This window comes from Sciurus vulgaris (genome assembly GCF_902686455.1).
Source record: "Sciurus vulgaris genome assembly, chromosome: X".
NCBI classification, from domain to species: Eukaryota; Metazoa; Chordata; class Mammalia; order Rodentia; family Sciuridae; genus Sciurus; species Sciurus vulgaris.
In genome coordinates, this window is record NC_136471.1 from 79429030 (window position 1) to 79442699 (window position 13670).

Sequence of the window (13670 nt, forward strand, 5' to 3'; positions counted from 1 at the left end):
TTTCCTGCTCAAGCCATGGAATTAGCTATTTTTCTCAGGACCTCTTACTCCTTTCAGAGGAAAATCTTTATGGGGAAGCCAGAATCTAGGCATTAGGTATGCTTATTGCTTTTAGTGTGTTACTGCTCTTGGGGTCTCTCAGTAGAAAGAACATATGCATACATAGATATGCACACATTCACATGCTTTCATCATGTTTACCTATAACATCTATCATACATCTCTATCTTTATCCAATATACTGAAAATTATTACCAACAATACTACTTTTTTGGTGCTGGGAATTGAACCTAGAGCCTGTGTATGCTAGGCATATGCTTTACTACTGACCTACATCCCTAGTCCCCTGTACTGAAAGTCATGATACCTTTTATTTTGGACCAACAAAGAAGTATTCATTCTAGTTGTTTCTCCTTTTCCATACTTCCAATTCTCTTTTTGAATAACAAAAAGCCTTGTTCCAATTATTCTTAATATAGTTTTGTGTATATAATCATTCCTCATGTATATTATTAATGTCATATCTTATCTGACACCCTCAGCACTGCGAGGATGCTCTCTTCTCCCTGATTATGCTCTGGCTCTTCATTTTAGGCCTCTCTCACCAGGTGGTCACCTTCCTCACCCTGCTCTGAATTCCCAAGCAAGATCATTGCTCCATGTCAACATTCTCTTACTCTGATGACTCTACATTCTTGTGTACTGGATGGATGAATAATACTTTCTTATGCTATAATAATAGCATGGAATTGCACCAGAGAGACCACTCACTCCTCAGAGTCTCTCTCTTTCTGGAAGATTATAGAACTATAAAAAGAAACTTATAAAATACTTACAATTCAAGGGGCAACTGCCATGGGAAGAGAAAGTATACAAAAACTGGATACCAGATATAGGCGATTTGACATTAAGATGTCCTTAAATCTTTAAAGATGATTTTATAAAGTTCTAAAGAACAAGAAACCAGATTTTAAAGCAAGTTAAACTCAATTAGTTTCTATTTTAAAGTAAATGTATGCCATAGAACACTCCTTCAGGCTTGATGGAGGTGCTGTGAAGTCAAACAATGAAATGGTTAGAAATAATGGTTCAGTGTCCAGCTTCTGTAAGTATGTGGCATAAATAAATTATCCAGGATAACTGTGACATAGCAAAGTTTTATTGAATGGACTTTTCTTGTTACACAAGAGTTAGAGAATTCAAACATTTTGAGTATTTATATAAAATTTTTGGCATATATAAGGAGAACACAGAGACTTCCTTTGATATTTGAAACTCATATAAGTACTAAGACGGTGTTTGTGATCTGTGTACAGCATTGTAGTAGAAGCTAGTCACTTAGTATGGCAAGCTGTGACACTTCACTGCTCTGAAAAATTAGTGTCCTGATCTGTAAAATGAGTGTATGACAACATGATCTCAAAGGTCCTTTCAGAACAAAAATGTCTAGCTCTCAATTTAGAGAATCCCTGGTCCATAGCCCAGAGGTTGTGTGCCTATATGTGTATTTTTTTTATAGCAATGATCTCTGTTAGTAGTGTGTTTACTTAAATGTTTTACCTTTCCCTTCAAAGTTTGGAGCGTTAGTTTTATTTTGATTGGTTGGGTTGTGTGCTTTGACTTGCTTTTATGCCTCATTTTAATCTTTTATTTCCTGTAGAATTTATCTTCAGTGCAGAGTTTTATTTCATTGTGAAACTTTTATTGACCCAATGAAAATGGCCAGTTAGTTTCTGAAACCCCCTGAAGAAATTCATTCAAGGTTCAGCTAGATTTAGTTGCTGCCGTGTAGGGGTGGAAAGCTTCTAAATGAGGTCTATTCTGCCTAATTTGAATTACAATTCTTTAATTCTTTTATCTACATAAATTTACCCTTTTGTAGTCAAATATTTGAAAAATAATATGTAAGATTTTATACTTTTCTTTATGTAGTAAAATCCAATTCCATGGCACATGAATGAATTACTCTTCTGGAAGTAAAATACAGTTTTCAGCTTGTTATGGCTAGCAGGCACATAATTGCTTTTTTCTGACCCTTTTTATCCATTGCTTTGCATATCTGGGAGAGCACAACTCACTTTTGATTATCTATTTCATTCCAAACTCAAATTCATTTGAGCCTTAAAAACGACTCATTAGAATCTTTGTAATGGCATGTTCCATTAAATTTTAAGTGAGCTATATAATTTTAAACTAAATACCTACACTGTATAGAAAGCTTGGCCAGACTTGTGTTCTTGGCTGCTATGAAGCTGTGTAGCCATTAGAACATTAATGCTTCTAACAAATATCAATGTTTAATTTTAGCTCAGGCTATCATCATTATTTTTAAATGTGTGTGATTTACTTTTTATCCCTACTTGTTGCATGTAGTTTTAATTTTTTATCAGTGTATTTATGTACATAGTTTAACGAGAAAAAATAATTCTACAGTTCTTGTTAAAAAAAAATCACCAATGATGCAGGGTTTGTTTGGTTTGGTTTTCTCTTCCTTCCCTCTGCTTGTTGTTTCTGTGTTCAGTTTTTACCACCTTCCTATAAGTGAGATGAACATTTTTAGAATTATATTTTAATGTATCCATATTATTTTGGGGTACTTTTCTTGTAAGGACAGTAGTCACGTTGAATTTAGGTCCCACCCTAATCCACTTTAACCTTTTCTTGATTACATTGAAAAGATCTTATATCCAAATAAGGTCCATTCATTGGTCCAGGTAGACATGAATTTTCAGGGGAGATTATACAATTCAATGCGTTCTATTTTTTACAATGTTATTATACTTTTATATCTTTATTTAATTAATTTATTTATTTTATGTGGTGCTGAGCATCAAACTAAGTGCCATATACATGCTAGGCAAGCACTCTACCACTGAACTACAACTGCAGTCCCTTAATGCATTCTAAATAGGATGTCTTTCCATTTCCTTGTTCTTCAGCATTATGTTAGCAATTCTTGGCCTTTTCCTTTTCCATACTCATTTTAGATATAGCTTGTCATGAATGGTGAAAAACTCAATTGGGATATGGATTCAAATGGCATTTAATTTATAGATTCACTTTCTTTTTATTTATTTATTTTATTTGTTCTTTTTAGAAATACATGACAGTATATTTTGACATTATGCATACATAGAGTATATCTTATTCTAATTAGGATCCAATTCTTGTGGTTGTACATGATGTGGAGATTCAGATTCACTATCTTTATAATATTAAAACTTCATATCCATGAATGTGATATACCCTAATTCATATAAAATGTTAAATGTCCTTCAATATAGTTTTGTAGTTTTCTTTACAAAAATACTTTACATTCAATTGCCATTATAAACATTTTAAGGATTATAATTTTAAAATATCACTGGTGTATAAAGAATGCAGTCTCTATTAACACTTACTTACTTAACCTCACTTCACTGTTTCCACCTTTAGAACCTCTGGTAACTATACTTCTGCTCCTATTGCTCAGCCCTGGTCTTTTTAATCTAATAAAGCTTGTTTCTTTCAGAGTACAACAATCCCATGTTAAGAGAATGGTAACAGGAATATCAACCCGTCCCTGCAACTGAGATCAGTGTCTATCTTCTTTAGAATAGTCAGAATGAAACTTTTGATCCCTGGTTAGGCAGCGTCATCTTTCCTAGTTAGCTTGTAGTAGTCACAGAATACAGATCTTCACCCCTAATCAATCCTTAAAGATTAAGGGATCAAAGTCTGCCCCCTCCATGAGATAGGGATTTAGGATAAGGAGAGAGAAATATGGAGAAACACTTTCAGGCCATTGAAATGCAGAATCAGGCTATTGAGATGCAGAAAACAGTTGCAAACCTTGGCCCACACCCTTGGCCCCTGCCCTTGTAAAAGGAGGTAAATACATAAGCATAGGAAAACTGGTCTGAAATTATTCAGGTCCACCCAGAATCCACCTCCAGTCCAGGCCATGATAGAGCCCTTCTATAAATATTGAACTCCCAGCCCAAATCAGGGCTGCTTCTCACTCAGCCCACATTCTCCCTTGAATGTGTATCTACCTTCCTAAATAAACCTCTGTCTATGTCTTAAAAAAGAATGCAGTCTCTTTAAAATGTTTATTTAATACCTAACAATGTTTCTCAGCTTTATTACTTTAATTTTTTTTTTAGTTGTAGGTGGATACAATATCTTTTATTTATTTTCATGTGGTACTGAGGATCGAACCCCATGCCTCACATGAGCTAGGCAAGTGCTCTACCACTGAACCACAACCCCAGCCCTCTTATTACTTGTAATAACTTTATAGAGTTTCTTGGGTTGTTTACATTTATTTGTTTTTACTGTCCCTTTTGCATTGGCTCTGTTGCTATTTCTTTCAGATTATTTATAATTTATTTATTACTTATTACTAGAGGACAGAGACCTTTAATATCTTTTTAAAGTACATGGACATTGAATTGTATATCAAACAACATGAAAAGAGACACTTGAATAGTATTAAGGGAAAGAAAACTATCTTGTGCAGTGTTAGAGGTGGTAAAGGGAAAACCAAATGTAGAGAGAGGAAAGGGCTGAATTAGAGGATTCAGGACGATGTGTAACAAAATTATGCCTTTGTCAGGATGGGACTACCAATGAAGGGTTATTATACATTGAGAATTAAGAGTTTGTATCTTATTTGGAAGGTGGATGATAGAACTATACTATTGTGAAAGTCATGCTTTTAATTCTAAAGGTCAATGCAATTATTTAGATTGTATGTTTTTGAGAGGTTTAAGGGTTAGACAAGGGACCTGACAATTTAGAGCAGGAAATCTTATATTGAGAGGAAACAATAGGATAAAAGTTGAAGAGGAGCTGATAGAGTGTTATTCACTTAAAAGGAATTAATGAATTAAATAAACCAACTTTTTTTCCCTGGGACATTCTTCCCGTATCCCAAAACTAGATTAGAAATCATTGTATAGTGTTGGTATTTAGGCAGAAGGTGATGCTCTTTTATTAATCAGAGGCAGAGAGAAAAATATATGGAAATTAGATATATGTTTGTATCTTAGAGCACCATGAGAAATAACTAAGAAGCTATGTGGATTATTATTTAGATATCTGAAGATTAGAGAAAAATGAATAAGGGAGGGGTTGAAAGGCAAACATTTTAAACCTATACAAGTATCACTTGATTATTTCTCCACCATTATAATTGAATAAAATATAAAAATACATTATCTATAAATGTTTAAAAGACAACAAAATCAGAAAGGAAAATAGCTTGGAAACTTGGGACTGAAAAATAATAGGTTTGCTTTTTCTGGATTTTGAAAACCTAATTTACAAAATAAGTTTCAGAAAATGAAGTTATAAATTCTATGTAAATTTATGATTACACAAATGGTATGCCTTTATGCCATGTACAAACAGAGAAACAACATGTATCCCATTTGTTTACAATAAAATAAAAAAAAATAAAAAAAATAAACCTTACAACCTGCTCTTCCCCAACCGGAAAAAAAAATATAATAATTTCATTTTAATTAAAAATTAAAAATAAAAAATCTTGTATTGAACTGAAAGTTTGGCTATCAAACTCATTTATATTGGCAATAGCAAATTTAGTTCTGTTTTTCATCTATAAGTCTCATCTTGGCATTTTAAAGTAAAAAGGAGCTGTCATAAGTTGGAGCTGTCATTTCTGGTCCAGTTGATGTAGCAATGACTGGAGTTTCTGGATATACCATGTGTCCTGGAGCTCCCATAGGTCCATTTGTATAAGACGAGTATGCATTAGACTTATGGATCTGCTTTCTTAGTGATGTTTTGTTGTGCGTTTTCTGACAAGTAAGATGTTAGCGTTCCGTGGAAGACTAGGCTGACTTTCCTTCCTTCCTTTCTTCTACTTTATTTTTGCAGTGCTGGGAATTGAACCCAGGGCCTACTGCATGGGCAATATATTTCTTTTATCAAATGTTTTTATGAATCTTTTTACTTCAAAATCCCATTAAAATATTTCTGAAGGACAGATTTTTGTCCTTTTTGTTCCCTGATCTATCTGTAATTCCTAGAATAATGCTTACTAGGTAGGAGATGCTTGATAAATAGTTGTTACTGAAAGAATAAATGAATGGAGCTGTATTAGTAGTAAAAGCATTTTCTTTCGGTCATTGTATTAAAAAATTGGTACAGGTCTTTTGAGAGATTTTTTTTTGTTTTAGTCAACTATTTTGCTGCTGCCCCCAAAAGACCTGACAAGAACAATTGGGAGAGGAAAAGTTTATTTGGAGGCTCTTGATTTCAGACTTCTCAGTCCATTCATGGCCAACTCCATTGCTCTGGGCACAAAGTATGGCAGAACATCCCATGGCAGAAAGATGTGGTGGAGGAAAGCAGTTGGGAACATGACACTCAGAAGCAGAGAGGGATACTACCCTCACCACTGACAGAATATATAACCCCCCCAAAAAATGAAAAATAAAAAAAGAATATATACCCCAAGGCATCTACCCAAAGACCTACCTCCTCCAGCCACACCCTACCTGCCTATAGTTACCATCCAGTTAAGTGAAGGATTAGGTCAATGATTAGGTTAAGGATCTCATAACCCAATCATTTCACTTCTTTCTTGAATTATCGCACATGAGCTTTCAAGGAGCACCTCAAATCTAAACCATAACACTTTGTCTTTTATAGTTTTGTTGTTATAAGGTTGTAATTATTTTGTATTCTTTTCTCCTCTAGGAAGTAGCATTTCATATGAGTACACTTGGAGATATTGTGAGAGTAGAGGCAAATACTGAGGAAGTTGAATAAAGGCTCAGTACACATAAATGTTCATCAAGAAATTTATTTTTCTTTTCCTCTGTTCAAGTTTAGTTGAGTTGTAGGCCTCTGTGAGTGGGTGTGAGCTACATTATTCCAGTATAGCTATGTAGTTGGATGGCCCTGTGTGAACCTTTGGGATCTGGGGCATGTAATGAGTTAAACTGTTTTTGTTCAAGTGTCAAGAATGCATTTAAATACCAATGGATTCATGCCAGACACACATTAACAAGAGTATTCTTTATTTTAAATTCAAATATATAGTAGGTCTGATGTGCTCAGGCATGCATATTGAATTTCTGCTTATTGAATGTACTGTATTTCAAAGGGAAAGTTTTTTTTGAAGAAAGACAAGTCTTTACACATTACTTATGAATAACTTGCCTCAGATCTCAGATTCTCAATTGAGTATCAGCTTCTGTAGTCTTGCTCAGGTAAAATTTATAAAGGACTCTTTTATATGGGTATAATCAAATTCTGTATATGTGATTTCTTTAATTCTGGATAGGTGAAGGGGGTATTTTGATAAATTATTAAAATTTAAAAAAAATTCTCTTCTTCCATTTCTTAGAATTTTGAAATTTCTGTAAAACATGGCATTAATGGAGGGACTGAGATGCTGATTAACCCACAAAAGAGTACTTTCCTGTGGCACTCACCATTCACATATTTGTTTCTTCTACTTTTATCTTAATGGTAATTTATAAAAAGGAAATTTTTGTTGTTGTTCAAGAGGGTCCATTAAAACAATTATTTCTAAATAAACCTTATAACTGGATAGTTCTTTGGACATATTTCAGAATTTAGAATTTTAAAAGGTTGTCTTAACTTTGAAAAAAAATCAATCATTTTTCTCTCCTCAATAGTAACTTTTGTCTTTGAGTCTACTTCCTACTTTAACATCTCCTACTAGATCTGGCAACTCAAATCAATGTTTTAGCCTATTGTTTTGCTGGGCAGTGATTGGATTTCTCCATTGAACTTACACAGCATGTTTCACTTTCTACTACTAATCTATTGTAATGTTTATCTTGAATGTTTTATAGTTTGCTTTATATAAATTGAGAGGTTCTGATAAGGAAATTTATTTTGACGTACAGAATGCATTATGGGTATGTTTTAAAGACTCCACACAACTATTGATCCTTACTTTTTAACTTTAAGGAAATCATGAATCTGACACATTACTCTTTTTTGTTTTTTTACAGACAGGATATCTTCATGTTCTCTGTTACAACTTTGGAGTAGAAACCCACAAGCGTAATAAATATGAAGAAAGTTCTTTCTGGCTTAGGTAATATAAACAAAAAATGAATGTAAATTTGGGAAATTATCAGAGAGATCTGCTAGTATTTACTGTAGGGTATTTTGGAAGTTTAAACCTTCTCTGACTTCAAAAGCCAACATGTTAATTAATTTACTCCTTTAACATGGATTTTTTTTTATTCTTACATGTTTCCAGTTGATATAAAAATGTATTCCCTTCTTAATATATTGTAAGAGCATTAATTCATCCTTTGTATCTCTATCAGGAGTATGAAATTTTGTGTTGATTTGTTGATTTTTGCTTTTCTACTTTTTTTTCTGAGTGCCAGGGATTGAAGCCAGGGATGCTTAACCACTGAGCCACATCCCCAGTTCTTTTTTGTATTTTATTTAAAGACAGGGTCTCACTGAGTCACTGAGGGCCTTGCTAAATTGCTGAGGCTGGTTTTGAACTTGTGATCCTCCTGTCTCAGCCTGCCAAGCCCCTAGGATTATATGTGTGCATCACCACGCCTAGCGCTTTATTGATGTCTGACTGCTCCTGAGTAGAAGGTGGGGAAAGGGATGGGCAGGAGTAGGAACAGCTAAAATTTCTAGTCTTAGATGAATTTTGGTATTTTGGTATTTGTCAAATAAGTATATATTTAGCACTTAGTGTATGCTGAGTATTGTACTAAGATTTGTACTGCCATGCTACATCAAGTATCAAGAGAATAATATAAAAATATAGTAATCACATTTAAGAATCCTGTCTTTCACTGAAAATGTAGGTCCAGCACAGATTCCAAAATATAAGTTATTCATTAATTGTTAGTTAAATGAATTTGTATGAAAAATGTGTTTTTCTGGCGTTATCATATAAGGTCCTTTGAATATCAGACACTTATGGAGTAAAAAAAATCCAGTCAGTTCACTAAGTATTAACCTATAAAGGGTTAGTTCTAGTTATTTGGAGATACTCCCATGATTATTTTAACCATAGTCTTAATGATTGTGAAAATTGCATTTGGTATGGGCAAGAGAAGAATAGAGGAACTTTGAATTGTGTAGAGGGAAATGGGGCTGGAGGGGGTCGGGGAAGGAAAGACAGTGGACTGAGACAGACATTATTACCCTATGTACATGTATAATTACATGAATGGTGTGAATCTACATTGTGTACAACCATAGAAATGAAAAGTTGTACCCCATTTGTGTACAATGAATCAAAATGCAGTCTGTCAAAATAAAAATTTAAAAAGGGGAAAAAAAGAAGAAACAAAAAAAGAACAAGGAAATTAAACTTGTCATCTTAGGAGATAAATACATGTTCAATCATTGAGATTATAGTACTTATAGGCCTATATATCTCTATCAAAATATTTGTTCAAAGGTTGATCAAACTCTGTATAAAGAACTGTGCCTGACTGAGTGGTTCTATGCAGTTATAAAATGTATACTTGTCTCAATTTAGACTGCTTTACACGACTGGAACATACCTGAAATTTTTATTATGAATCACATTTTTTTTTTACGGTGCTGGGGATTTGAACCCAGGGCCTTGTGCTTGTGAGGCAAGCACTCTACCAACTGAGCTATATCCCCAGCCCATGAATCACATTTTTTAATAAATTTAATTCTTTGAAATACACTGAAGAATTTAACTAATTCAGCATAGGTTTTACCACAGGTTTCTTGTAACTGAACCTTACATAAAATGCATGATACTGAGCTCTATTCCAGCATTTAACAGCACTGGGGAGTACAGCACTCACAAAGTTTATGTCATTGACTTATCAAAAAAATGGAATGGTAAGGAGGTAGGAATGGAAAGGTTAAAAAATGCTGGTGATATGGATGGCTTCTGGAGACTTGAGACTAGAGTTAAGAATATAAAGTTTGGGGGGATTTAAGATGGCGGACTAGAGGGTGGCTGCGTTTCGTGTTGCTCCAGGACTCAGGACTCAAGAAGAGGAAATATTGAGAGCCTTGGGACCAACTCAAAGCAGCCAGGCGAGAGTCTCCCACTGGGCAGGCGTCCCGGACGGGGCAGGCGTCCCGGAAGGGGCAGTAGCCCCGAAAGCAGGGATCTTTGCAAAGTAGAGCTGCCCTCCCCCTGCCGGAGCAGTGATCGCAGACAGCTGGGAGCATTGGAGAGGTGGCTGTTCACCACAGCGCTTGGACTCGGCGCAACCCACCCGGGCTCTGGGAGGCTGCCCAAAGGAGAAGGTGCTTGGTGAGTTGTTTGGACTGAAAGCGACCACCCCTGAACACAGGGGGCTGCCCAGAGGAGAAGGAGAAATACGGGCTTGGCACGTCGCTTGGACTTGGAGCAGCTGCGCCAGGGCTCCGGGCGGCTATCCGGAGGAGCAGCGTGGACTCAGGACTCAAGAAAAGGAAATATTGAGAGACTTGGGACCAACTCAAAGCAGCCGGGTGAGTGTTTCCCACTGGGCAGGTGTCCCGGACGGGGCAGGCGTCCCGGAAGGGGCAGTAGCCCCGAAAGCAGGGAACTTTTGTGAAGTAAAGCTGCCGGCGAGATGCCCCTCCCCCCGCCGGAGCAGTGATCGCAGACAACTGGGAGTATTGGAGAGGTGGCTGTTCACCACAGCGCTTGGACTCGGCGCAACCGACCCGGGCTCTGGGAGGCTGCCCAAAGGAGAAGGTGCTTGGTGAGCTGTTTGGACTGAACGTGACCACCCCTGAACACAGGGGGCTGCCCAGAGGAGAAGGAGAAATACAGGCTCGGCACGTCGCTTGGAATTGGAGCAGCTGCGCCAGGGCTCTGGGCGGCTATCCGGTGGGACAGCGTGGTGAGTGGTTTGGTCCCAGAGCATCCGCTCCTGAACACAGGGGGTTGTCTGGAGAAGGAGGAGGAGCGCGGCGGGGTGCTTGGGCTCGAAGTGACTGCACCAGGGCTACGGGAGGCAGTCGGGACAAGAAGGTGCACAGTGAGTTCTTGGGACTCGTGACGCACCAGATCTCTGGGTGACTGCCTGGTGGAGAAAGAGGTGCGTGGTGGGTCACTTGGTCTTAGAGCGACCGCACGGAACAACAGGTGGCTGCCAGAGGAAAAGGTGTGTGGCGGGTCACTGGGACTCGGAGCGATTGTAAGGGGCTCCAGGTGGCTGCTCAGAGGAGGGGCCGCATAGCCAGGCGCAAAGTGCAGAGCAGGGTCCTAGACGGCTTCTTGGTGGAAGGGCCCCACAGACAAACTGAGGGGCGGAGCGAAGGCTCCAGGACTGCGGGCAGCTTCTCTGAGGAGAGGCAGCCTAAGGAGATTCGTTTGCGAAGGGTGAGGCTTCCAGGCCCAGGAGGTAGGTCCGGGTCCCTGGGAACATTGCAGAAGAAGGCTGCCCAGCCCAGGCGGTAGTTGTGAATTGAACGGAACCTCTGGGAGGAAAACCGACCAGGGAGACCTCCCCACCGGGTGACTCCTCCCTGTTGGGTGAGGTTCTCCCAAAAGGACTGTAAAATCAGAGACACAGGCCAAACTGGTCTTGCATCACCCCACATCCTACTTCCCTTCTGGATGACCATTCATCAGCAAGTGAAGGTACCTCTGCCCACTAGCAGGGAATATACCCCACCGGAAGGCCACCACACCTAGGGAGTCAGCTCCCTTGTGGAGCACTGCATTATCAACTTCCTCCAAGATTTCAGGCTACTGAAGACTAAGAGGGGATATAATAGAAATCTTCAGGGATATTATAAGACAATAGAGGAAATCTGCAATATCACAGCGGTCAACTGATACCTGAACAATATGAGAAAACAAGGAAAGAAAATGCTGCAAACAAATCTAGATGTTACATCAATGAAACCCAACGACAGCATGGCAGAAGAAATGACAGAAAGGGAGTTCAGAATGTACATAATTAAAATGCTCAGGGAAGCAAATGACGAGATGCAAGAGCAAATGCAGGCACTGAATGATCGCACCAATCGACAGTTAAAAGAGCAAATACAGGAAGCAAAAGATCACTTCAATAAAGAGTTAGAGATATTGAAATAAAACCAAACAGAAATCCTTGACATGAAGGAAACAATAAACCAAATTAAGAACTCCATAGAAAGCATAACCAATAGAATAGAACACCTGGAAGACAGAACATCAGACATTGAAGATAAAATATTTAACCTTGAAAACAAAGTTGAACAAACAGAGAAGATGGTAAGAAATCATGAACAGAATCTCCAAGAACTATGGGATATCATGAAGAGGCCAAATTTGAGAATTATTGGAATTGAGGAAGGCTTAGAGAAACAGACCAAAGGAATGAACAATCTATTCAATGAAATACTATCAGAAAATTTCCCAAATCTGAAGAATGAAATGGAAGATCAAGTACAAGAGGCTTATAGGACTCCAAATATACAAAATTACAACAGACCCACACCAAGGCACATTATAATGAAAATGCCCAACATACAAAATAAAGACAGAATTTTAAAGGCCGCAAGAGAGAGGAATCAAATTACATTCGGGGGAAACCAATACGGATATCAGCAGATTTTTCAATCCAGACCCTAAAAGCTAGAAGGGCCTGGAACAACATTTTTCAAGCCCTGAAAGAAAATGGATGCCAACCAAGAATCTTATACCCAGCAAAACTTACCTTCAAATTTGACAATGAAATAAAATCCTTCCATGATAAACAAAAGCTAAAAGAATTTACAAAAAGAAAGCCAGCATTACAGAACATTCTCAGCAAAATATTCCATGAGGAAGAGATGAAAAACAAAGAAACAAATCAGCAATGGGAGGAACTATCCTAAAGGAATTGTCAAATAAAGGAAGAACCAAGTCGTCTCAAAATAAATAAATAAATAAATAAATACATAAAATGAACCAAATGACTGGGAATACTAATCATATCTCAATAATAACCCTGAATATTAATGGCCTGAACTCATCAATCAAAAGACATAGACTGGCAGATTGGATCAAAAAGAAAGATCCAACAATATGTTGCCTGCAAGAGACTCACCTCGTAGAAAGAGATACCCATAGACTAAAGGTGAAAGGATGGGGGAAAACATATCATGCACATGGACTCAGCAAAAAACCTGGGGTATCCATCCTCATTTCAGATAATGTGGACTTCAAGTCAAAACTAGTCAGAAGGGATACAGAAGGACATTACATACTGCTTAAGGGAACCATAAATCAGCAAGACATAACAATCATAAACATCTATGCCCCAAACAGTGGCTCATCCATGTATGTCAAACAAATCCTTCTCAATTTCAGAAACCAAATAGACCATAACACAATAATACTAGGTGATTTTAACAAGCCTCTCTCACCACTGGACAGATCTTCCAAACAAAAATTGAACAAAGAAACCATAGATCTCAATAACACAATCAATAATTTAGACTTAACGGACATTTATAGAATATACCATCCAACCAAGAGCAAATACACTTTCTTCTCAGCAGCACATGGATCCTTCTCTAAAATAGACCATATATTATGCCACAAAGCTAATGTAAGCAAATACAAGAAGATAGAGACACTACCTTGTATTCTATCAGATCATAATGGATTGAAGTTAGAAATAAATGAAAGAGTAAAAAACAGAAGCTACTCCAACACCTGGAGATTAAACAATATGCTATTACATGATGAA

General features: G+C 37.4%; 1 protein-coding gene across 1 annotated transcript in view; it reads left to right on the forward strand.

Moving 5' to 3' along the window:
• Nucleotides 1–13670, forward strand: part of TEX11 (testis expressed 11) — a 316643-nt gene that overhangs the window by 88031 nt on the left and 214942 nt on the right. The window contains exon 9 of the mRNA XM_079124942.1: nt 7998–8083. Within this exon, the coding sequence (XP_078981068.1) occupies nt 7998–8083 (86 nt within the window). The remainder of the gene's footprint in view (nt 1–7997; nt 8084–13670) is intronic.